The following is a 27350-nucleotide window of genomic DNA, read 5'->3' on the forward strand; positions in this document are numbered from 1 at the left end:
GAGCATTAATCCAACACAAGGTGACTGTAGAATCAGAGAGTGCGACAATACGAGACACATGACAACGTTCACTAATAATAGTGACTACTGAATTCATGAGTTTTGCCAACAAGAGTGCCGCACACAACTCCAAATGAGGTATTGAAACAACTTTAGATGGTGCTACCTTGGACTTTGAACACAATAATACAACTCTTGGCTCCTCACTCTCCTTCTGCGACTTCACATAGATAACTGCACCATAACCAGACAATGATGTGTCACAAAAACCAATCAAACTGATGTGAGAATCCTGAAACAAACCAACGTGACATGGAACAGCAAATTTCAGCAATAGAGGCAACTCTTTTTGACAATTCTCCCAAAGAGTGCAGATAGACTCAGGTGGCTTCTCGTCCCAATCCACTCCTAATTTCCACAGTTTCTGGACAAGACACTTGAGAAATAATGTAAACGGTGACAAGAGACCAAGTGGATCATAGATATGAGCCATCACTGACAGAATAGAATGCTTAGTAGCGACGACCTCACCACTCTTGACTGAAAACTGAAACAGATCAGTACTAGGTTGCCAATTCAATCCGAAGATAGTCAAGGAGTTGTCTGCTTCGAAATCCTTGTACGAAAACGATTTCTCTTCCTCCGAGAATTTCTCCAACATTGATGGTGAATTTGAAGTCCACTTTGTGAGCGAGAAACCTCCTCCCTCGAACAGCTGCTTGGACTGACGATACAGCTCCGCGGCCTCTGACTCTGTGGCGACAGATGTGACTAAGTCGTCCATGAACATGTCTCTTGGTATTCTCGCCTTGGCTGCTGGAAAACGATTTCCATCCTCCTCTACAAGCTGGTGGACGGTGCGAAGCGCCAAATATGGAGAGCTTGAAACACCAAAAACAACACAATTGAGCTGATGAATTTCGATCGGATCCTCCAGCGAAAATCTCCACAATACACGCTGATAACGATGGCAGGAATCCTCCACTAATATCTGTCGATACATTTGTTTAATGTCGGCAGTTAGTGCGATTGGGAACAAACGAAAATTAACTAACAAAACAAAAATGTCAGTCTGCAATTTGGGACCAGCATGAAGAACCTGGTTCAATGACAAACCAGATGATGTTCTGGAACCAGCATCAAATACAATTCGGATGGGCGTGGTAGTGCTGCTTGCTTTCACGATGGCGTGATGCGGTATGTAGTAACCACCTCGGTCTGTCTGATCTGCTACAAACGACATGTGACCCTGACGTAGGTAATCGATCAATATTTCATGATATGAAATATGAATATTGCTGTCAAGCTCTAGTCGTCTCTCCAAAGTCAGCAGTCTGCGTTCGGCGTCAGCATACGAATCTCCCAAGCTGCTGGGCGGCTCCGCAAATGACAAGGCAACAACAAAACGACCAGAATTCACACGATGTACAGACTTCCGAAAATTTAACTCACACTCTTCCGGTTCCAAGTTGACAGCTTGGTGCAGGGCACGATTCCAACTCCCAAGAACGTTCCACAAAACTATCCAACGATGGACTACTAACGAATGGACTACAGATTGCTGTAAAACAATTCGACACATTCGTTGTTGAAGTGAGAATCTGCACTCTCCCCATCAGAATGTGACCAAAGACACTATTAACAGTCATCAATTCGTGTGATTCACCTGTACTAGGACTCCCATGTAGCAAGTGAGGAACTAACTCCGCACCAATGATGCCATCTATTCTACTAGGAAGGTAGAATTTGTCATCAGCCAGTGTGAGATTTTCAAGATGATGAAGTTTGGATCTGTCGATTTCACAAGAAGGCAACTTGTCGATGACTTTATCTACCACTGTGGCATCCATCAAAAACTTGACGGTAGGATCCAACTTCGACTGAATCGACACACAAGTACGACCTTGAACTTCACTAGTACCACCACCGAATCCACGAACAACGGTTTTCATGGGCTGGAATGGTAGTCTCAAACGCCGACACAATTTGGCTGTAACAAAATGACACTGACTCCCGGTGTCAACCAAGAAACGAACATCACAAAGCTGATCATTACAATCTCGAACATGTGCAGTGACGGTCGACAACACAACGGTCGAATTTTCTACATCGTTGGATGTAGAACAACAACTAATAGGTGATGTGCCACCTGCCTTAGAGTTCGACGAGGACGCAACACCTTCATTGGAACTTGATCTGGAAAAGTGCAATAAAGAATGATGAGATTCTCGACATTGAGCACACTGAGTTTTACTATGACAATCTCTACTCAAATGATCCACATCAAGACAACGAAAACAACAAAACTTTCCTTTAATCAAACAATAACGATCCCAAGGAGTCATTTTCAAGAAACTTGCACAATCTACTAACCGATGACCCAGTTTTGAGCACTTCAGACAATTAGGATTTTTATTAGATGCATCATCAGATGAATCATTAGATTGAACCACAAACACCTTTGATTTATTATCCTTTTTGTGCTTCATATTAAACGATTCAGTCTGTTTCTCATCAGAAGGAAGAGTCTTAATTTGCTTTTAAATGAATTTGACATAATCGGTATAAGTTGGCATAGCCTTGTCATGGACGGCCGATTCAAAATTTCTATGAGAACTTGGATCCAGCAATCTTAAGCCATGATAGAGGAATATCGAGTCTGACAAATCAGTGAGTCGCAATCTCTTCACTGCATTGATTGAACTGCAAAACCCATCCAAAATCGCAATACAACCTGCCTTTGATTCTGATTTTATTGGACGAAATTCAAAAATTTGTTTGAAATAGGCATCGACTTGCGCCCGTGCTTCATTATAGCGGGTCAATAATGCCTGCCAAATTATTTGATAATTGTTAGCCAATAGTGGCAAATGACGACAAATATTTGCTGCTTGTCCAGTAAGTCTACTTACAAGATATTGGACCTTCTGCTGATCGTTCAAACTCTTGTTGTCATGTACCAATGCCTTAAATAGTTCATAAAACACCGACCATTGAGTCTGGTTCCCATCAAATTTCGGAAGGTTGATTTTAGGCAGTACCGACTCGGACACAACCGGCTGTGCACTAGCTGCTGTAGCTGCCGAAGATTGAGCAATAGCATCAGTCGCCTCTTTCTGTTTGAGAGTGTTAGCCGCTACTTCAATATACTGAAACAGATCTAGGTGTGAGTCATTGAATGCTACAACATGATCTTTATCCAACTCAAGTTCCAACTCATTAACCACTAATTCTGTCTTTTCATAATCTAAAATGGTCTGAGACACCTGAGGATACAAGATTGAAAATTGCTCAGCAACTTTTGGATCAGAGACATTTTTAGACAGTTCATAAATTCTTTGCAATCTGGCATACAATTGTTCCAGTTTAGCGCGATGCACCCTGATTTGTTTCTGTGATTTTTCCTCCATCTTGAACTCATACACAAAACAATTCAGCCCCAACAATACAAACAACAGACAATAAAACAAGAATGAGTTCAAAACTAGATGAAAGGAAGAATCACGACTAGTAAGTTATCAAAGTTAAACTTTGATTATCAATTCACAAGATAAGTTACTGCTGAAGACAAAACTATATGATTGGATAATGTTCTTCCAACAACTAACAAACAAACGATAACTTGTTGAATTGAACAAACAAATTCATGCTGGTGATTAACCTTCACTAACATGTATAACAAAATGGACAATACAAATTCCAACAAACAAACAAATTCCTGAGAAAAAGAGCACAATGCGCCTAGTTTCAGGAAATAACAATTTTAACTGAAATAAATTTAATTTCAGACAAATACAAATTGACAAGAAACCTTGCTCTAGAACAAGGCTACAGCAAACTTAAGTTGAGCATAGATCAGACCATTCTCAACATGCCAACATTGGACAAATACAAAAACTGCTTAAATCCAATGTGTGTGAATTAATCAATAAATTACAAATTTAAATTCATTCCGGCCTGGCAGGACCAAGAAATGTTCTGAACAAAGCTCAGGCTAGAGCTACCAGAGGACTGTAATTTACTATTCAAATAATCAAATACAAACAAGGGGCAAAATTTAATCTTCAATTTGAGCCAGGTTATTTGTACAGTTAAACTCTGCATTAATGAACAATAAAAAAGAGCAAAAACTCACCAGATTTAATCCAATCTTGTCTACTTGCCCTTCGAAGCCTTTATTAGGTGTTTTGATCAGGTTCAGGGTGGGATGAAATCTGGAAATAAGACAGGTTCTGGCTTCCAGGCTGTCTTTTCGTTGATTCTGTGTTCAACTTGCAGGTCATACACTGTGGTTCGAACAAAGCTCAAACTGGATTCTTTATAAATTCAAATCTGATTCAAATTAATTCGATTTAACACTATTTACGCTGTTATACTCATAATTCACACACACGACACTCAAACAATCATTTACAAGAAATTTCCGATTGAAATTACATGACAAAATACAAACTCGGTCTTGCACAACAAGACGGGCTGACGAAACAAGATGGACTGGGGCTTTTAACATCGACAAGGCCAAAAACAGCAGGACGATCTGCGCTGGCGCAAACAAGCCTGCTATTGGCAGAACTGCAGTCTGGTATTTTGACGCTACAGTTCGAATTCTCTGGCCAGGCCATACATGAATCCACCCTTACTTGATTCATACATGAATCCACCCTTACTTGATTCATACATGAATCCACCCTTACTTGATTCTTACATGAATCCACCCTTAGTTGATTCATACATGAATCCACCCTTACTTGATTCATACATGAGTCCACCCTGACTTGATTCATACATGAATCCACCCTCACTTGATTCATACATGAATCCACCCTTACTTGATTCATACATGAATCCACCCTTACTTGATTCTCATCACCTTTCACATCCTGACCGCTCCTACTTTCAAATTTACTTTTCAGTTCAATAAGGGCGAACATTGACTATAAGTTTGTCGTATTGTAAAACAGCGTGATTCCCATCTCTCCTAGCAATCGACAAGTTTTTTTTTAGTTCCCCACATGTACCTCTGACGCGAGCCGTGAAATCCTCTTCTACTATGATACTTCTATTACAGTCTTCGAATCTCCACCTCTGACTTAAGATTTCTAGCTTTTTCTTAAAATTCAAAAGCTTTACAATAATTGGCCTACCGTTTGCAGCTCGGCGACCAATTCTATGTGCTCGCTCTATGTTGTATGGCTCCATATTCACATTCAATTTTGTCCGAATAATATCTTTGATCATGACCTCGCACATGTTACTGTTCTCCCCCTTCTCCTCTTGAATGTTGTAGAACACTAAGGCCGGTTACAGAGCTTGACCGACCGTCAGTGCATATGTACCATCCTGACCATATGCATCGATGAATCAGTTTTACACATTCGACCGACCGTCGGTGCATATGCATCATCCTGACCATACATCAGTTTTTCTGACTCACAAAATGGATGCCTTTACAGATTGTTATTGCAGCTTATTATCTTCGTAAATGAAAGATTGAAAGACGTAGATATCAAGTTCACCTGATGGTCGCCCAAAGAGCATTTCAAAGTGAATTCAGAACCATTACCGTATATACATCATTTCTTGGGGTAAAGATACATTTTTCAACTAACTCAGAAATTTTGATGAGTTATTTCGAGCTTGTATCACCATTGGGAATACTTGCAGTCATTTTAAGCTACGGATCAATTAGCTATAGCTATCTAGTCTGGAGACTGATGAGCTAATTTTTTCTACCCTAACATACTACTTGAAAATTTTAACAGCGAATATCTCATAGGATATTCTTACTGATATTGATTGTTTAATTAATATGTACACTTATGACTGTACTATAGAAGCTAGATTCACTCAATCACTGCTCTGCTCTTTCACTGGACACTAATTGAACAAGCACTACAGTAGCTCATATGGTTCCCTCCTTTTGAGCCTCCACACCAACCCTCCATTGTCTAGCAGCTGGATCGCCTCAACGTTGTCGTGTTGGTGAAATCACCCCTCGTGCCTCTCCGCATGCCTCTGGATCTCGGTGGACACTAGTTCGACGTGCAGGTCTCTATGAAGATCGCTGTTCCTGACATACCAAGGAGCATCCACAATGTTCCTCAGCACCTTGTTCTGGAACCGTTGTATGACATTGATGTTGCTGTCTTTGGTACACCCCCAGCTTTGCGTCCAAGGTCATACCTAGATACTTAGGCATCATTGGCATATGGTACAACTTGGTTGTTAATTGTTATTGGTATGGGCAGGTCCTTCTTATTGGTGAAGTTGATGTGAATCAACTTTGCTTCATTCAGTTTCATCCTCCACTTTCTAGTCCAATCTTGAATTTTGTTGATGGATCTCTGTAGTTTTTCTGTTGCAATATGAATATTACTGTCAACTGATAATATGGCTGTATCGTCTGCAAATGTTGCTGTAGTATTCTCATCAAGGCTGGGAATATTGCTGGTATAGAGTCTGTGCCTTTTCATCACTACTCCTTGCCCATTGTCTGTTCTGCTTCCTGAGAGGAGGAGATTGATGAATGGGTTTTTTTATTTTTTTGGCTGCCTTCCAGAGTGAGTAGTCTGTACTGCGTTCTGCTGTTAAGTTTATCAAGTAATTATTGATTGATTCATTAGATTGTTTAAAACTCTTTTGTCTTGAGGGGAACGTGATTGCTGCCATCTCCTTCTTGCTCTTCGTTTTTCCACAATCATTTCTCTGATTTCCGCAGGGTAATTATTTCCAGTGGTTCTTCTCCTGAATTGTGGAGTATTACACCATGCTGCCTGTTGTATATCAGTAACAAACTTCTCTAACTCCCGATCAATCTGTTCTTCGTTTCTTAATGGCGAGTTCAACTCTATTCTTTCATCCAGCATCTTTTGGAAACCATCCCAATCCGTGTGGCTGTTGACGAGCGCAGGACAAGCATTTTCCTTTTGTAGAATTGAATCACTCAGAGTCAAAATGATGGGTGAGTGGTCCGAATTTAGATCGAAACTATCCTCTAAATGTAAATAATTTACCGATATATTCCTTGTCAGAAAAAAATCTATAAGATCTGGGATTTTCCTCGTATCGGTGGGCCAGTAGGTTGGTTTACCAGTTGAAAGAGCTTCGCACCTCATCTCTCTCATTGCTTCATAGAGCTGTCTTCCCTTGTGTGTTGTTAAGCGCGATCCCCAATGCACGTGCTTTGCATTGAAGTCTCCACCAAGAATGAATTTGTCTCCTAACATATCAAGCAATGATAAATATTCATCTATTCTGATGGAATATCTGGGTGGACAGTAAATAGCTGCAACAACAAAATGATAATTGACTGCTTTCACTGCTACACCTGTCAATTGTATTCTATTACTTTCGAGTTTCACTTGTTCATGATGTAGTAGATTGTCTCTGATGATGATGGCACTCCCACCCCTTGCGACATTGCTGGGATGTAAAGCATGATAGATCCTATAGCCTTTGAATTTTATAAACGACTGCTTTGTAAAATGAGTCTCAGATATAAGACATATATCTATTTTTTCTATGTTTAGAACTTCTTCCAACTCCTGCTGCCGTTGTATCAATCCATTTGCGTTCCATTCCATTATTTTTAGTGAGTGAATCATTTGAATTGCAGTAGTTTACTTTGTTCTTACTTCCGGAATTTAGACTGCAGTGAGGTGATTATTTGTTCTTGTCTATTCAGTTTTGCCAAGATGAGCTGCAAAATATTATTGTTATCTCCTACTTCACTTTTCTCCCAATTTTGGTCTATTTTCTTTTGAGACAATCTGGGCGAAAGTTAATTTCTTAACCACGCTTTCATTGTTTGGATTGTGGGTTTGTGTATTTTCTGTGATTTTTGGTGGAATATTCACTGTGTTCTTCCGTATATCTGGAATATTTTTTGTTTTATTGGAGTTTCTAATCTTTTGCAATTCGATTGCGACAGTGCAGCCTCGATAGCTGGCTGGATGTGCTTCTCCGCAATGGATACATTCTGGTAAAGCATCACTGGGTTTTGTACAGTCTTTTGTTTGATGTTTACCTGCACACTTTACACACCTAGGCTCCTTGTTACAGTATTTTTGAGTGTGACCGTATGCTTGGCATCGTTTGCATTGCGGTATCAGGTTGACCTTCTTCAGTGTTTCCACTTCCACTTTGCAACCAAAGCTAAGGTTGTCTAAGAAGATGACAAGTTTTTAAAAACAAATTTTATTCACAAATTTTATAATTTGAATACTTTTATTCACAAATTTTATAATTTGAATCGTCGGACATAACCCCGACGTTCAGAGTTGAAGAACGAAAACGGACTAAGCACGGCGCGCAGGCCGCTAATTGGTTTTATTGAATACTAATGCTGACTAAGCTCACTACTACTAGCACACCTATAACTCCTCCACCCCAAAATTTTTCATCGTCCTCGATGATTGGACTTAAAGTTCATAATTTGGGTATAGCATACACCAAAGTTGGGGGTTGTTGTGGAGTATTTAACAATGATACATTTCTAGGCTTCGAAGCATGATTACGATATAAAAAGACTATAAAAACCAATACAAAAATAGAAATAGCAACTAACAAATACATTATATTCTCGCTACCATAATCGTTAAACAAGGATAAATCATTAAAATTAGAATTCTGTTTCTCAAAGGTTGACATGTTTTTCATATTATCTAGTTCTTCTATCAATAAAATCTTTTCAGGAATATTAGTCAATTTAAATGATTTAGACATTTTGAAAGTAGAAGGAAGACGTTGGTCTTCCATAACATCTCCATTATCTAAATTAATAAGAAATGATTCTGAAGGATTTATTTTATCATTATTGATTTTGATATGTGATTGACCATATCCATAGATACAATTACATAATTCATCATACTTCATAAAAGGAATAGGTTCAGAAATATAATTACGTTGACAATTGGTCAATTCATTATTTTCTAAGATATCCTCAATATTTTACGCATTGTTCGGCAATAAGAGGCGTTGAGGTCATATAGACATTGGTCTAGTACCACTAAGCCTGATTCAGCTACAGAAATTAATTTCTCACTGACATCTATTGTATAAAAATGATTATCAAGGAATACAGGATAATTGATGAGACGATAGGTATCAAGCATAGTGCTTCTCATGGGAACGGAAATAAAATAATAAAATTCTCAGAGATGGTACAATGAACTGTGCTTAATTTCCACAGCGTTTCAATATTCTCACAAGCAATTTTTCCTCTGTGGTTAAGTGTGATATTTACAAAGTCAGATTTATGGATAATTGAATAATGCATTTTCGAATTGGAACAAAACTCTATACTATCTAATAATGCATTTACTTTGATCTCCATCAACTCTAGATTCGAATTGATTGAAGATATAGTTAAAATTTGATTCAATACAGTTGCTTGTGAATGAGTCACATTCTTAATCAAATCATTATTACTATTAATCCTATTCAAATCGTAATTAAACTTATCAACTAAATTATTATTTACAACAATATTCTTCTTTTCATTTTCAGTAAGGATCTTCTCATATTCTTCTAATTGGTTAATAATTCGATCATAATTATTTTTATCATCTGCATCTAAGTTACCAGTAAACCAGGAGATAGCTTTCCCTAATCCATTAAACAGTCCTCTCTTTTTACGAGATGAAGGATACGAAGGAAACAATAAACTTAATTTTTCGAAAAGATTGTCACGCATTTGCATGAAGGGAATCATAAGTTTTTTCAATGATGGTGATACATTTTGTAACTTGTCAATAGAATCTGATAAATCCTTAATTATTTCTATCTTAATGCTACTTATATTAGAATAATGTAAGAATGTCAATGTCTCGTTTATGTACATATGTCGTTCAATTTGTACTGGTATGAGTCCGGCTGTGTTAGTCAAGTCCACTAGCTCGTACGCTTGTACCAGGGGTTGGTAATGGAGGATTAGAGCCAGAAGCAGTATTATCTGTAACAATACGTTTCTATTTCACTTTCCTATTTCGTTTCAATCAATTGGGATGAAGTTTCAAAGTTCTTTTCTTAGATTGATACGTATTTTCACCTATCTTTTTTGCTTCAAAGTATTTTGGGAGATATTTCTTGTTCTGAATACTTCTCACATATCTTACGTCATCTGAATAATTTGGGGGTTCTTCACGATTTTTGTTAAGTTTCTCTGTTCTCTTTTCTTTCTCTTGATCAGTTTTCTTTTTGATGATATCACGGAAAGTTTCCAACTCTTGGAAATATCTGTCAGCTAATTCTTCAGTAATTTGCACTGGAGTTTTATCCAAAGTATTGAAATGTTTGAATTTGCCGAAAGTTAATTCTAGTGGGGTCATTTGGTGAGTCGAATTCAAAGAGTTGTTGTATGTGATAATAGCAAGGTCTAGTTTCTCTTTGAAAGATGCTTGTGACATTTCAGTTCTAATTCCAGTGAGCAATTCAACCAGAGTTGAATGCGCACGTTCTATCAAACCTTGGCTATCTGGATGTCGAAGAGACAGTTATGTTGACTCTGTTCTTATTGAACACTTTCATGAAATGAATTCCAAATTTTCGACGTTTTAGGACAATTTGATATTTCTCTTTGTTGATTGGAGAACTGTCGCCTACTAAAGCGGGTCGGTCATCAGATGATTTTTGTGAATGAATCGTGACTAAAGAGTCATTGTCGTTTTCCATTTAATTGTTTTGATCTGGAGGCACGTTCAGGTTTCGATTTGGAAATAAATCTGCTAGTACTTGATCTAGGTCAACATCAGTTTCATTCATTAATTCATCCATTGGTATTTCAAGAGAATTTGTAGGTGAATTGAGTTGAGGTATTTCTTCTGAATCTAAATTAACAAGAGTTTGAAAGTCAATTATTTCGTTATTCAGTACTTCTGAAGCTTTAATCGGATTTCGAGATAATGCGTCGGCAACTACATTCGATTTTCCTTTTAAATATTCCACAGTGAAATCGTACTCTTCCAAAAGAAGTTTCCATCTTAAGAGTTTGGAATTTGGTTCTTTTAAGTTCCTGAGCCAAACAAGGGGTTTGTGGTCTGTTTTAACAACAAATTTTCTACCATACAAATAAGGTCGGAAATGTTTCATGCTCCAAACGATACTTAATAACTCTTTCTCAATGGTTGGTAGGTAGATTACATTCTGCTCTATTGAGAGTACGGGATGCGTATGAAATTGGGAGGTCGGATCCATTTATGTTCTGTGATAGGACACTGCCGATAGCATAATTTGATGCGTCTGTCGTCAGAGTAAATATTTTCTCAAAATTTGGAAATGTCAATATGGGTGAATTACACAGAGCTTGTTTCAAGTTATTGAATGCTTCTTTGTATTCAGTGTTGTTGACATTGATTTTTTCGTCTTTTCTCAAGGCTCTAGTTAGAGGTTGGGCAATTTTCGCATAGTTTTTAATGAGTTTTCTATAGAATCCGGTCATACCAAGAAATTGTTTCATTTCTTTAACGGTTTTCGGTATAGGAAACTGTGAGACAGTTTCGATTTTGGCAGGATTAGGACGAATTCCATCCTTTGAAACAATGTGTCCTAAAAACAATAATTCCATGTTACAAAAGTTTGTTTTATCTAGTTGAATCTTCAATTGATAATCTCTCAATTTCTTGAATACTCTTCTCAAATCTTTCAGGTGTTCTTCACATGAGTCAGAAAAAATTATTATGTCATCCATATACACTAATGCATTTGGAGTGTCACAAAATATAAGATTCATAGCTCTCATGAAGCATGGTGGTCCGTTCTTTAGGCCGAAAGGCATCCTTACGAACTCTTTAAGACCGTCGTCTGTGCTGGATGCAGTTTTAGGAATATCTGCTTCTTCTACTTCGAGTTGATGGAAGCCAAATGCTAAATCTAAACTCGTAAAATAAGTTGCTCTTCCAATTTTTCCAAAAAGGTCTTCTATGTTTGGGAGAGGGAACTTGTCACTTTTTGTCTTGTCGTTAATTTTTCGGTAGTCAATTACTAAACATACTTTACGTTTTCCTGAATTGTCAAGCTTTTTCGGTACTACCCAGAGTGGGAAATTGTAAGGTGAATTTGAAGGTCGGATGATTTTTCCGTCAAGTAATTTCTGAACTTCGATTTTTATGTTGTCTCTGAATGCTACGGGATACCTATAATTTTTGGTATATACAGGAGAATCGTTAGTTGTCTCAATCCTATGTTTTAGTAAGTGAGTTGCAGTCAGTAAAGTGTTTTCTAATTTTAGTATGTCTTGGAATTCATGAACTAAATTTACAATTTGGTCTTTGTCACTTCTGTCAATATGGTCAAGTTGAATGATTCGGTAAATTTCGTCATGAGTCAAGGATTTCTCAGAAGGAGAACAATCCATTAATTCGCACTCTTCGATTTCAAGACACTCGATATTTACATCTCTTTCAACATCGGAAAAATATTCAAATTCACAAAAATCTCTATCAGTAACATTTACAAGTATTTCATTCAATTCTAAAGCTGGTATATTCGTTATGCCTAGCTTTGCATCTGATCTGTTTATCAGGGGTAGTTTCAAAGAATTAATTCCCTTGTGAATTTTAACAGGAGTAAGTCTATTCAAAATAAATGTTTTGTCAGGGGTAATGATACAGTTTGTTTGAAAATCAATTTGAGCTCCAATTCTACTGAGGGTTTCGTGACCTAGCAAAATATCGTAATTAGAACTAAAGTCATGTACAAAATACAATTCATTACTCAAACTAGCATGCACGGTACTTAAATCTAAATTAACACGCCAATGTCCTGTAGCTTCTCCGGCTGGTGTTTTGATTTTGAATTCATATTTTTCTACATTAATACACGGGAAAGTCTTATTATCAGTTCTTACAAAATTATATTTGGATCCAATATCAATTAATATTTTACAATCATTTACACACAGGAATGGCAATTCGTTCTTTTCACAATAGTTCATTTCAATCACCTCTGATTGCTTTGAGTGTTATCTGCTCCTAAAAAATCATGAAAAGCTTCGGCGAGTTTGTCGACTTTGTCTGATAGCTTATGAAATTTGGAGTTATCGACTTCTTCAGTTGTTTCAACTGGTTCAGTCAAATAAACTGAATTTGATTTTCTTAGATTCGAAACGGTTCGCATTGATACATCAGTATTTTGGCGATTTTGATTTTGTTGAAATCTATTCTAGTTATTCACATTCTGATTAGGATTTCTGTGTTGAAAGTTTTGAAAGTTCTGAGGTTTGAATTGTTGAGATTGAAACTGTTGGTGTTGATTATTTTGACGAAATTGATTTGGGAATGATTGTTGTTTGTTTGCTTGAACATGTTGAGAGTTTTGAAATTTAGATTGGTTGTTGTTGTGATGAGATTTATCATGGGTATTGTAACTTTTGTAGTGCATTTTTGAAACATCGGTTTAAAAGTTCAAGTGTTTTAAAACAGCGTTGCTTTCACTAATGATAGCTTGTCTTGCGTCTTGTAGATTTTTCACTTGTAACGTTTGAAGGTGGGCTCCTAGCTGGTATGGAAGTCCTTCAACTAGAACATTGATAACTTGTTTGTCTAGTTGGTTAGTCACAGAGTCCAAAAATTCACCGTGAACACCGTCAAGTTTGTGCCTACAAATCATGGTGGTACGTTTTTCTTCAAGAAGTGTATTCACAAATGCTAGAGGATGTTGTTTTGAATTTGGTTTAAGCGTTAGAAGTTCTGATGTGAGTTTGTGCACTGATCGATTGTCTGAAAAATTGTTTTTCAAGATTGTGATTACTTCTTCAACTGATTTGCAAGTACTGTTTATTACTACAATTTTGGCCATATCATGGAGTCTTTTCTTGATTTGAAATAATAAACGGAAGTGATTGGCTGGGGCTTCAATAATGTCACTTGTACAATATCCAGTTAGTAGAGTTTCTACCACTTCAAGAAAATATATGAGTTCAATTGGATTTCCGTCATAATCGGGGATTAGATCGAGATCACCCTTAGGTAATGGTTTTGAAATAGTCGGTACCTGTGCTGCAGATGCTTGTTGCTCTGGCTGCAGGGATGCCGCTGCTGCTGCATCATTCATGTTGTCTTCGGCAGGAGGTGGCTGTAGTCGAACGTCTTCGTCTTCTTCTTCTGCTTCCTCAAGAAATTTCCTGAGTGAGGGTCGATGGTTCAACCTCAAGGAATCTGGATGACAGGAGTTGAATGAACGTCTGCCGGCCAGGATTAAGTTGATGATGATACCACTTCACTTTTATAGCACATTACTCACAAAACTTCCGATCGCGGATTCAAGTCGAAACGGGTGTTAAGAATTAAAATTCACAGAAAAACCCGAAATTTTGATCACGAATTTTCCTTCACCCGTCGCTGTTCGGGCGCCAGCTAAGGTTGTCTAAGAAGATGACAAGTTTTTAAAGACAAATTTTATTCACCGAATCATTGGACATAACCCCGACGTTCAGAGTTGAAGAACAAAAACGGACTAAGCATGGTGCACAGGCCGCTAATTGGTTTTATTGAATACTAGTGCTGAGTAAGCTCACTACTACTAGCACACCTATAACTCAAGTATATTTTCAAGTTCAAAAACTTTTTTATATTTTCTTCCATGCTGAATGAGACTATGAACATATCGAATGGCTCTCTTGTCTTCCACTTCAGCTTATCTACAACTTCTAGAACTTTCAATCCTTGTGTCTTCAAATCTTCCAGTATCATGTCCATACTACAAGAGTGATGAAGTTTTTAATCATTACTCTTATTGGTCTCGACTGCTTATCTCCATAGGAATGCCAGTTAAATCCGTCATTAATCAGTTCTCTGGTAACATTCCGATAAGTTTCGGAGTCAACTGCATTTATTTTGAACGTTTCTCTATTCAAGAGTTTTATTCTAAATTTGTCAGCTGGTGATACTTTTTTCAAACTCTTTTAAGGAGTCCATCTAGATTCTTGATACCATCCACTATGATTGGGGGTGGTGGCATTTCTTCCTTCTCTCTCTTCTCCACGTCAGTGGTTTTAGAATTTAAGTTCTGTTGAATTCTTTTTGCAGACCCATTTTTGACTTCTGGCGATGGAGTACTAAGCTTCCTCTTCTTGTCTTCTTGGTAGCCCGCTTAGTACGAGTCCTGATCCATTCCGTTTCTTTGGCCAATTCTTCCTCATTTGTTGAGTAGTTCTCGGCTGCTGAGCTGGTAGGCTGTGAGCTGTGAATCTTCTTCTCAATACTCAGAAATCTTGCTTCCAAATCCTGCACTTTTTTAACAGTTCTAGGTTGCTCTTCTCCAATTCCTTCCTCTTCTCATCGGTCTCTTTCCAGGCGATGAAAAGTACCTGCTCGGTTGAAGTCTCGAGTTTATTTAATTTGATAAATTTATCCGGTGAACACTGAATTTCTGATGTATTTAACATGGTGTTGGTGTCCATACTGTCGTTAGTGGTTCCCTGTTCTCTTTCCTCTTCTGTAGGAATACTAGGTGGCTTCACTAAGTTAGACATATTTTGAAAACATACCTTTCAAACGGATCAAATAAATGTAGATAATATTAATAATATATGATTTTTTCAATAAAAAATTTAGAAATGATTGAATAAATGTATAGAAAAGCTCTGAATTCAAATATGACACTATTAATTTATTGAATTCACTCATTATGCTATTCAATTCAATATCAGCTGATTGTCGGGCAGAGGTGTCAGAACTTTGGTCATGTTGCGATCGGGCTACTGATCAGTACAGCTCTGAAAGCTTCTATTTGTTTCAATAGCGCGTCAGTCGACCGATGGAACGGATGCGCACGAGCTCGACCGATGATCTTCGTACGCTGTATAAAACACATGGTCCTGACCGTGCGCAAGCGTGCCGTCAGTCCTGCTCTGTACGGATACATGGAATATCTTTGGAAAAGACAAGCGCGACCGACGTACGCATTGACGGTCGGTCGAGCTCTGTAACCGGCCTAAGCTGTTACGTCTTGAAAATCCCTCTAAGCGATACACGTCTACCTTTAATTGGCTGTTCTCCTTAGAAAGACAATCACAATGTTTCTCAAGCATAGCAACATCATTATTCAATACCATAATATCCTTATTTATGTTCAACACAACACTTTTTATTTCGGGAATGTCAACAATTATTTTTTCTATATTTTCTAATTTTTGAAACAAATTATCGACAGTCCTCTGTGGACCCGGGTAAGACTCAATGCCAGCGATGGCCAACAGAATTAAAATAACACACGCTGCAAGAATATTACAACTTTTACAATTTACTGCTGATTTACAGGCATTGTTTAACCTAAAAAGCATAGCACCGAACACAGCAACAAACATTTCGACTCGTAACCGGTAAATCACACCGAATATTTCAAATAGCACCCATAAAACTGTATAAATCTTCATACTGATAAGAACTATGTATTAGGTAGAGCACACAAACTTCCTCTGGTTGAGATCTTGAATTCAGTTCACCATTTTACAATAATTTCACAATTTTCTTATTTTACAGTTTTCATATTTATTTATCAATGACCACTATAAATATATTTCCCATCTGAGCTCCTATTTCCAATGAGCGCTTTCAAAATAAAAATAGAGAAATGATTCCCATGTTATTGAAAAATAATGAAGTTCCTTTTTCTTCCTAGAGAGAAAAATTCATTTTCAGTTCCTGGAGCGAAGAAATTTTGTTTCACTATCATGTTCCTGAGAGTACAATAAGAAGTTTCAAATAGTAAGTGGAGGAAAAAAACAAAAATAATTTTCATTAAGATCAATCATCATCCAAAAAGCGGTACAAAAATACTACTTGTAATACATAAAGTTGAAAACAAACTCAGAATGTTTCAAAATAGAAGACTATTCAATTGTGAGTTTTTGTTGAAGACGGTTAGCGCCTCATTCGACTATCTGCAAACGGAATAAAGAATGTTGCACGGAAATGTGGGGGCAATGTCGCATGTGGGATCTGGGATGTTGCAATGTGGAAGGATATCTAAACAGGGTGCTACTGAATTTGTTCACTTGAGTTCCAATCAAAATAGTAAGAATGACTTTATGAGATACATAGCATTGGAAATATGTATTTTTGAAATAAATATTATTTGAAGTATAAACTTACAGTAGAACTATTGACACTAATAGCCGAATCCTCCATTATAACGGTCAGTTGACCGAGAATACAATCATATACAATACAATCATTTGTGGTTTAAGTGGAAGAGGGAGCTTTTATTGCCTCAATTTCGCCCACATCACTTTTGAAATTGTAAATTGTAAATAAAAGGCATTTATCTATCTACCTATCTATTTATCTATATTCAACAGCCTTAAAATTACGTAAACGAAACTAAGTAATGACAAATTATTGTAAACAATTGCAATGCTGTCTCGTCATTTACGGCTGTTGAATTCATTTTTTGATTCTTGTGTACGGTAACTGTTTTTTGTGAACTGATCACACTTGAAAAAATTAGATTGTAAAAGTGAGAGGAATATGAATTATTTCTTAAAAGGACTACAATAAGTGAGGAGGCTTTTCTTTTGCTGTATTTCACCCCAAACAGTACTTATCAGGAATGTTCTGATTTCATGATGTTTTGGAATTAAATGTTCGAACACAATTTGCAAATTTATTTTTTCATTATGTTTTCAGACAGAAAAGCAAAAATCACACGCCTCTTCTCCAGCTCGAATCGATGATGTCGATCAGGATTTTAGTGGCGAAGAGCTAGCAATGACTGACGAAGAAGAAAACGTTGAAGAGGAGGAGATACAAGAAGAGGAGGAGGTAGAAGGGGAGGAAGAAGAAATGTAATTCTCATTTTTGTCTCGTCATTCTCTTATAATCTTCTATTATTCTGTTTTGTACAACGAAATACTTTTTAAAATTCTCCTTTGAGAAACAACATATTTGTTTCTCCATATTTATTCCGAGCTAGGAAGTTGAATGCATCTCAAGCAGACATCATAGAAAGTCTAGTATGCAATATATTAACAACCTGGTTCAATTCAATAAATTTCCACTACAGAAAAAAAGCATTACAATATTATTACAAGATCAAGAAAATATTAGTATATCACAATACCAAGGAATAAACCCCCCCCCTCCTGATTTAAACTGTGGATTCATTTGTGGAGAAAGAGTTATTCTTTTTCATAAGAAAGAATATTTTTCAAACTAACTAATACAAACAACATCAAGTGTTATTTAGTTCGAAGAACATCAAAAATGAAAAGTGGGAAATTATTTGTGTTAAGACTATTAAGTGATCTATAATATTGAACTATTAGTGAGAACTCACTTTTCCTTTCACCAGATTGAATGCATGCTGTATTTAAAACGAGTCTTCGAGGCTATTTGATTTTGGAAATTAGGTATATGCGGATAGGTATATCCTATATAATCAGGTATATAAGTTAGGCTATGCGGATACAGACTTATTCTTTGATTCCATAATAAATCTTATCTTGGAGAAGTAAGATCGTTACCTATTTACTATAGTCAACCGCACGAAAATAGTCCGATGGATTAGAACTGGTGAGTCTTTCCTCACCACCGCACTAATACCCTTAGCCAATTCGTCAGGTGTATTATAAAAATATGTATGAATTTCCATTTATAATCAGCTGTCAGTGGACAACGTCGATCAACTCTTTTTAATTTGATTACTATAATCTGAGTATTTTCGTGTGGTTGACTGTATAGTATATTCAGTTGAAGTCTATTATTACAATTACTACCACTTTCTATAATAAAGAGTTGATCAAAAGTATAATAATATACTTTTTGTATGAATGTTAAACAAGCCAATAATATTGTACTACCATTCTTTAACAATTCAAATACATTTGAATTTTTAATTCCAAAGGTGTGAAAAAAATGAAGATGCTGTGAGCCAGTCAAAAGTCAATTTAGATGTAGATGAAAACGAACTTTTCACATATGAAAGACAACAAGACAATCAAGGTAGGTGGTTTGGAAAAAATATTACCACTTGATTATATGCATACACTAACTTCAAGTTGCTCACTACGTATTACTTTATACCTAGAAACAGTATCTTTTCTTTAAATATTAGGAGTTAATAGAAATTATTAGAAGAATTACATCCTTTATGACTATAGCTTGGATGAAAATATATTGTCAATTATATTTTATGTTTGGTCTACATGTACAAATGAACAGGAAGTTACGTAATCAAAACTGTGGTTCTTGTCATATTCATTTATTAGATTGCAAATATGATAATCATTTATTCATACTTTGACGCAAGATAATACACTCACAGATTTATACGACTGTATATGTGAATTTGATGATAAATATCATCACGTACACCCTGAGTACCTTCAGAGGTAGGTGATTGATACCCAGATGTTGCTCCTGGACGACTAAGCTCAGTCGTAATGTGGGCGGGGAAAGGAGGCAAGTCGAAGTTCCTCTTCTTTCTTCTCTGAACCTTAGCTGGCGTGGACAGCACCTCCTGGTGCTACTGACGGTGTGAAGATCGCTCTCTACTCTGATGACACCACTTCAAAGTAATTTTGTGTTGGCCCTACGGCCTCAGTTCCGCTCCAGTATAGTAGGAAGAGGAAGGATAGATGGGAGGGACGGCAGTCAACGGGCCGCTGTGCCCGGAGAGGATAGACGGAAAAGGACGGCAGCCAACAGGCCGCTGTACCCTGGAAGGATGGACGGAAAGGGATGGCAGCCAATGGGCCGCTGTGCCCTGGGAGGATGGACGGAAAGGGACGGCAGCCAACGGACCGCTGTGCCCTGGGAGGATGGACGGAAAGGGACGGCAGCCAACGGGCCGCTGTGCCCTGGGAGGATGGACGGAAAGGGACGGCAGCCAACGGGCCGCTGTGCCCTGGGAGGATGGACGGAAAGGGACGGCAGCCGACGGGTCGCTGTGCCCTGGGAGGATGGATGGAAAGGGACGTACGGAAGCCAATGGGCCGCTGTACAGGAGGGACATACGGCAGCCAATGGGCCGCTGTACAAGGAGGAGGAAGGTTGGGAGCGGAATGTTAGGAGCGGAATGCTCTGGTCTGGAGTTCATCCGGAGTTTAAATACTCTCTAAAAGTGGAGAGGATGAAGATGCGCCGCCGCCAGAGGCGGTGAGAATCGTATCGATGCGCGGAAGATGGTGCGCCATTGTACCCTCTTTATCTTCGCGTTCAGCTAGCTTTGCTGATAGCCGAGCGTCTTTCAATAATATTATTAATTATTTTCTCGTCATTACCCCACTACTACTTCTGGGAAGGGGGGGGGGTGGCGTCTGTGGCACCACCTTAAAAGGCGTGAGCCATCTAGGCATCACCTTAAGGCCAGTAGGCCTTAGGCCTTAGCGGTGTACACCGCTCAGCATCACCTAGAGCTGTATGCCACTCACTATGAGCGTCATCTATACCTGGTCCACAGGCACATATTTACACCGTTCATCCGGTAATCGGACTTTTATGCGTGGCTTGCCGGCTTGTTTGCGCTTACCTGGTGTCGAGACGCGGTGACACAACACTGGATCCTTATCCCTTGAGGGATCCTGGTGTGGGATCCTGGGACTTTGGGACTACCTCCTTGACAGTCGAAGACTGTGTTCGCTCTTCTACATCTATATCAGTTTAAGGTCGTATTGACTCCTCCACGTCCATGACTGTGGGGGGTGGTATTAATTCTTTCCTCACCACCTTCCTTCTCGACCCGAGTCACTTAAGTGTGAGTTGAGCATTAGTGTTTGACTAATTTATTCTACAGGCACAGCCTACAGTTGCATATACATAGTATACTGTACTCTGTACTGGCTAAATAGAATTCACATAATGGATTCGCATCATTCTCAGAATGGTTGATGATCGGTTCTACATCGGTTTCAAGCCTCTACGTTTGTTTCTGTTTACACGGCACCACAATTACCAATCTAGACCAGTGAGAAAAGAAATTTAATTCTATACTTAAGAATCCTATTCTCTATTAAAAATTCCATTCTATAGAAAAATGCTATTCTATATTAATATTTCTATTCTCTATTACAATCTATATTCACTGGTCTAGACGGCGCAATATTTGCAATAGTGCTGATGTAATTTCCTTGAAATGCACTCAGAACTTTGAAAATACTTCAAAAATCAAAAATAAACGAGCACCATCTATTGACTCTCTTATCTGTCTAATGATTCATCATATATCTTCTCTTTCTCTATCATAAGTAGAATAGCTAGTTCCTAGTTGAAGGGAATAATACAGTTGGCTCTACAAAATTACATTTATTAGTAGTACAGCTTTTCAAAAAAGTTACTCCTAATCTTGAAAACATTAATAGGAATAGAATGTTTAATTTTAATATTTTTCTCAAGTAATGTTTCATTCGAATAATACCATCTCCCTATATAATGAGCCCTTTTTTATCTACACACACTGTCACTGAACATGTAATTGAGGAGGAACAACCGGTTAAAAATGCATGAAACTGATTTTTGCCAATACCGGGATCAGTCCCGGGATCCCGGGATTGATATTGGATAGTCCCGAAATACCGGGATTGGAAATCAGTCCCGGGATTGACATCCCTAGTCATCCAACAGCCGTCGGTAGATAGTAGACAAGAGTGTGTGCTGCTCCATAACCACTCATGTATTTTATTCTAAACATCCCGACTAAAATCAAAATGACTGTTCTGTGTGTAACCATCCAGCAGTGCGGCCTCATCAGGTTGAAGACTTACATGCTCTAAAGACATTGCTTTACTCCGAATAATTGTGCTGTTTATGTGTGTATTAAGTTCTTTGGTCAATATTTACAGTAGCAGAAGTCCTTAGTTCTATTTATATAATTTATTAAACAGTGAAAACTCAGGAAATTACATAATATATTATAGTCCGGGCGCAAATGTGTCTGTTTCCAGGCAATAAACGTGGAAAATGTCTCAATTTCTTTTTTAGGACTAGTTTAATGAGAAACGCAATGATGATAACTGGAATTCAGAGGTGGACACCTCAAAAACATGATAGCCGCCAAAATTCTCAGGGTTATTCATGTCACTTGTATTTTGATTTCAAGATATTTCACCGTTTTTCGCACAACAATATACTGTATTTGAGAAACCTCCGTTTACGACTCTTGTCACATTCAGTCCAGTTGTTACATCAGTCACAAGTTTTCCTCAGTCCAGTTAAATGTCGTTTTTTAGGAAACAGTCCCGTAAGAATTTTTCTCGACGGTTCTATATGTATTTTGGAGCGCTGAATTCGAATCTGAAATTTTCTGACACTCCAGAGGGCGACTTCACCCCAAAACCTCACACACATTGACTTTTTCAATTTTTTTAAAACCTTGAGTTTTTCGAGGGAAAGCATTTCTTACAAAATTAAAAATAATAAAATTAACAACAAATTGAGTGGTCGCGCAGGAATCTACCATTTTTTGTTTCGGAGCTACGAATTTTCAAAAAAGGGGTATTTTTCAAAGGTTTTTCAAAATTATGCAAACCTATCACTTCTACCCTATACAACTTGGATATTTTTCTAGTAATGACAGAAAAAATACACATCAGATGAAAAAACAATAATTAATATTCTGAATAAGATTTTTTTTCCTCCTAGGTGGGAGGGGGATTACATCCAAAAATAGAAAATCATGTCCTACAGCCAAAATACATTTTTTTCATTATGATACATTATGATACCTTTTCAAGGCCTCCTTTACAAAAAAAAATATTTCGGTTAATCATCGTACGAGGATATGTTTTATGAGAATCACCCGTTATTCTTATGAGGTATCGGGAATCGGTTATCAAAGAACAAGCGATATACCAAACCGTGACAAGTTTTGAGGTCATTTTGTTCGACTGTGATCTCGACTTATCATCATTGCGTTTATCATTATACTTGTCCATCTAAGAAATTGAGGCATCTGACCCCGGAGTATTTTTATTGCACCCGAACTAATTGGCCTAAATAAGATTTATAACTATCTGAAAGAAACGAATATCATTTTTAATTATTTAATTTTATTTATATTGATATTTTATTTTATACTTAATGAATTATGCAGTAGGTCTAAATGCATCAGTAGTTGGAGAGGACTTCCCTGTCGTAAGAAACAGAACATCAGCCCTACCTCGACGAAAATCTGAAGATAACACAGCAAATAAAATGAAACCACTTCCTCCAGCTTCATCAATGTATATATTTTCCAATAAAAACAGGTTTGTTGACACACATAAAGCTGGATGTTTTCTGCAATTAGGTAACCGGATTGAAGTGGACGTGAGTCTTCAACTTTGATTGTTTGTTCATGGTTTAGCATCCTATGTTTTACATCCTGGAAATATTGTTTATGTCTAGATTATTCGTAGTTGACATGAAATGTTATTTAAAATTATCCAGCAGTTGCCCATATATGCATTATAACAAGCAAAGAATATTATAACGTTTTAGAATGAACTTGATGCATATGAATATTATGTTGCTACATTATTATGTGCTTTGATAGTTGAAAAGAGTTAGTAGTGACACCACGACTCTGATAGACAAATAAATAGGATGTATTATGCAACATGGCACATAATAAATATGATATAATCATAGTATAACATTTTGTTATTATCAAACATGTTATTTATTCCCTGTTTCCTATTCTTCTCGTTTTTTTTTTCAAATTCTGGATATAATTGACCATTATTCAACTACGAACATTTACGGTCTGTTAGCTGTTATGAAAAATCTACATATCAATCGTCTAAGGTTAAGCTACCAAACAGCATAAGCTTTAGCTTATGCATAAGCATAAGCTTATAAACAGCATAAGGTTAACTACCAGTTACCAAACAGCATAAACTGAACAACACGTTTTTGGGAACTATTCACTGGTGGAGTTTTGTTGAATCTTTCCAATTTCTTCCAAATTCAATCATTTTTTAAATTTGATTTCAATCTAATCTCGAATTTATTCAAATAAAAATAGAAATTTTTATTAATGAAGAATGTTAACTTAATTTTCGATAGACTGATCCCGCATTTATGAATAATAGACTATGATAATTTATTTTGTGTACATACTCTCACAAAGTTCTCACAAAGTATTGTGAAGAAAAATTCTGGTAAATGAAGAATTTTTACAAATGATCACCTCACACAATAAGAATATTTCCAGGATGATAAAAGTGGTGATGGATTATTTATTGTATGTAGAGTAGATAATATTTTGCGTTGAAAATTTCGTACCTCAAGTATATAATTTTGCATTGTAAATCGACGGTAACATATTATATTGGCTTTCTTCAGCAAGTAAGTAACACATCCCATGATATCCGAGTAGAGCTGTTCTTGTTAAATAATGCTTGTCGATGTTTTGATGCAGCTGAAATGGAAGAGACTGAAGAGGGCATTACCGCTCGTCCGCGTCGGATGTCCGAATATAAGATGGCCAACAAAAAACAGCCAATCCCGCCAAAAAGTGCTTTCTTCATATTTTCAAGCACCAACAGGTATCCAGAATCTCCTACCTGCCAGCTTCCATTTTCAAAGTGGATCCTACACAATCCACTGTTTCGTGGATTCGTTTTGCTGTTCACATGTTTATTGTTCATGCTTCATTTTTGTTTTGACGTTCATTTCATATTTCATCGTTATTTCCATGTTCGAAAGCTTTTTATGCTTAGGCCTCTTTCACACGATAGGAGACGTGCAACTTGAACACTGAACAGTGTTCACGTTTTTTTGTCGAAGTACATTGAGTCAAATCGTGTCTTTCACATGGTGACTCCTATCCAGGAACCTCGTTTTGTCACGTCTTTTCCCCTCGAGGCAAGCAGAGGCAAGATCTAACAACTATGCCGACGTTTGCTCAAAGTATATGACTCATCACTTTTTCTCAAAGTCTAACTTCCTTAAAAATATAGATAGAAGATTTCTGATTTCGGATTTGGATTCAGCGACCCCAAATTCTTTATAGCGTAAGTCCCGTTTTCGAAAATATCCGAAAACAAGGAAGTTATGGCTGTTTTTAATAAAGCTTTCTATTATCATATAATTATACGGTAAAAACGAACAGGTACTGTACTATACAGTACGTAAGTACTGTAGCTATTATAATACAACTTACACTGTATTCGTGTAGGAAATTTGGTAGGTTATTTATCTTGATTTCTGAAAATACCCCAAAATAAGGGAGTAAGATAACTTTGAAAAACCAAAGTTTTCCTGCCGATTGAAGAAACATTAAAAATTAGTCTAAGACATATTATGTCTTAGAATAAAAACGTGTAACAAATATCAGATCACTATTCAATCTATCAAGCTTTTCATAAATTTATGTGTCTCCTCATGGCAGAAGGTTTGCGCCCAACGTTTTCACTTAAACATTTCTATGATTAAATTGTGACAGAGAACATTATCGTATTGATCTTCTAAATCCAGTTACATGTACATCGATTTCCGTAAAATTGATTTTTTTACCGTTCCTATGAATTCTAAGAATTCTATGAATTGTTTATACAGGTTCATCACAGGCCAGGTTGGTCTGAGCTATTCATGACTTTTTTTCAGTATGCATTATCAACTCAGCAGTTCTAATACACAGACATCACTACTTGGAATGCCATGACATTTTCTATTCTTTCAATTCCTATTATTACCATAGATCGATTCAGATCAGCACAATGTTCATACTGTATGTTCATAATAGATTTTTCTGATTGTAAAAAGAAATAGTCAATAATTGCTGGGAATTTAAAGTGATATTCAACGATTTGAACCTGATAAATTGGATTGTTGAATGACAATTGAAATTCAGTGAATTTTACTGTACAACATTCCTTTTCCTCCTATTTTATTGGGTGATGAGTGGAGATGATTTATGATTTCATATTTGGATTCATCTTTTCATAGTTCAATATTTTTTTGGAAAACTAGAACTTTTAAAAATTAAAAATGTTTATGTATAAACTTCTCAGGTGTTCAAAAACTTCTTAAAACCTTTGCCTGCCCCTTTGTGAGGCAGGAGTATTATTATCTTAGTACGTACTATATAATCATATGATAATGGAAAGCTATATTAAAAAATAGCTATAACTCCCTTGTTTTCGGGTATTTTTGAAAATGGGACTTACGCTTTAAAGAATTTGGGGTCGCTGAATCCAAATCCGAAATCAGAAATCTTCTATCTATATTTTTTAAGGAAGTTAGACTTTGAGAAAAAGTCATGAGTCATATACTTTGAGCAAACGTAGGCGGAGTTGTTAGATCTGTCGGCTTATTCGTAAGATCCCCATGTGAAAGTACAGGAGAGCTGCAAAATATGAAATATGATCTTCCGTAATATGATATTCCAGGAGCGAGGTCTCTGCCGTGTGAAACTGGCCTTATAGTATTTATTTTTTGTTTATTGTTTAATTGTTCATTCAAAATTAAAAATGTCTATTGTATGAAAGTCCTCATGTACAGTATTTTATTTTTACTGTTCCATTGTAGAAATGTTTTGTTTGTTCGGTGCAGTATATTTTTATTTAGAGAATATGTTTTTGTTATATAAAATGTAGCCTGCATGTTACCATTTTTCTCCATAAATAACTTTGATTATTTTTGTTGTTGCTTATCTATTCATTAACTATTCTCGAAGGTTTAACTCGTGTGTTTTCAGTTTTCATGTCATCAGGCTTTTTTTATTAACAGGAATTATATTTGATTATTTGTTTTTGCTGTTCTATCCGTAACATGGTCTTACAGTGTTTAGAGTATCATACTCTAACAATATTTTTGTGATTTCTCAATGAATATATTAATCTTTGTAGAAATACTGATCGAAATAGTAGACATTGAATTCAACATTTAAATGTATTTCTTCACTGGAACTCACTCGAAAGAATGCTCATTCAAAAATCGACCATAAACATCAATTTCTAGGGTCCATTATTATTGAATGATTGGGTTTCTCACAATTTGCAAACAGATAGTGCAGTTGTGGGCTCACATGCTAAATTTTCATGTTCCCGAAAATTGTGAGGAGAATCAATCGCCCCCTGACTTCTAGTGAAAAATGCAATATTGTGACAAATTTGTTATTGAACAAGTGAATAAGACTTCAAGGTGGACAGAGTATGTAAACATAATGAAAAATAAAAATGAAAATTAGCTATATTATGCCTTAATTATATACAATAATTCAATCAGAATTATACTGGCAGAAATTTGTATATAGACGCTGCCATTTTGAATTACTTTCAATTATACATTTTTATATAATGCAGAGGTAACTTTTGTACAATAGGATAAATGATAGTTATTGGCTGTGACCATTCCGGTGCAATGATAGAAAATTTATAATAAAATACATTTTATAGAGAGAGTTGACTGAGCAAAAAGTTAAAAGTCAAA

At 36.7% G+C, this 27350-nt stretch overlaps 1 protein-coding gene across 14 annotated transcripts in view; it reads left to right on the forward strand.

The window, feature by feature from the left end:
- Nucleotides 1–27350, forward strand: part of LOC111044977 (voltage-dependent calcium channel type D subunit alpha-1) — a 210143-nt gene that overhangs the window by 44834 nt on the left and 137959 nt on the right. For 10 of the 14 annotated variants that reach the window (XR_005572980.1, XM_039441464.1, XM_039441465.1 and 7 more), the window contains exons 10-12: nucleotides 17628–17785; nucleotides 18844–18941; nucleotides 23029–23182. Coding sequence is in view for 13 of the 14 variants with exons in the window: in XM_039441464.1 (XP_039297398.1) it covers nucleotides 17628–17785; nucleotides 18844–18941; nucleotides 23029–23182 (410 nt within the window). In the remaining variant the exon portion in view is untranslated. Of the gene's footprint in view, nucleotides 1–17627; nucleotides 17786–18843; nucleotides 18942–23028; nucleotides 23183–24336; nucleotides 24464–27350 lie in introns of all 14 variants that reach the window. The other 4 variants (XM_039441466.1, XM_039441474.1, XM_039441472.1 and 1 more) reach the window with 1 other exon arrangement.

The sequence above is a fragment of the Nilaparvata lugens genome, chromosome X, assembly GCF_014356525.2.
Source record: "Nilaparvata lugens isolate BPH chromosome X, ASM1435652v1, whole genome shotgun sequence".
Classification (NCBI taxonomy): domain Eukaryota; kingdom Metazoa; phylum Arthropoda; class Insecta; order Hemiptera; family Delphacidae; genus Nilaparvata; species Nilaparvata lugens.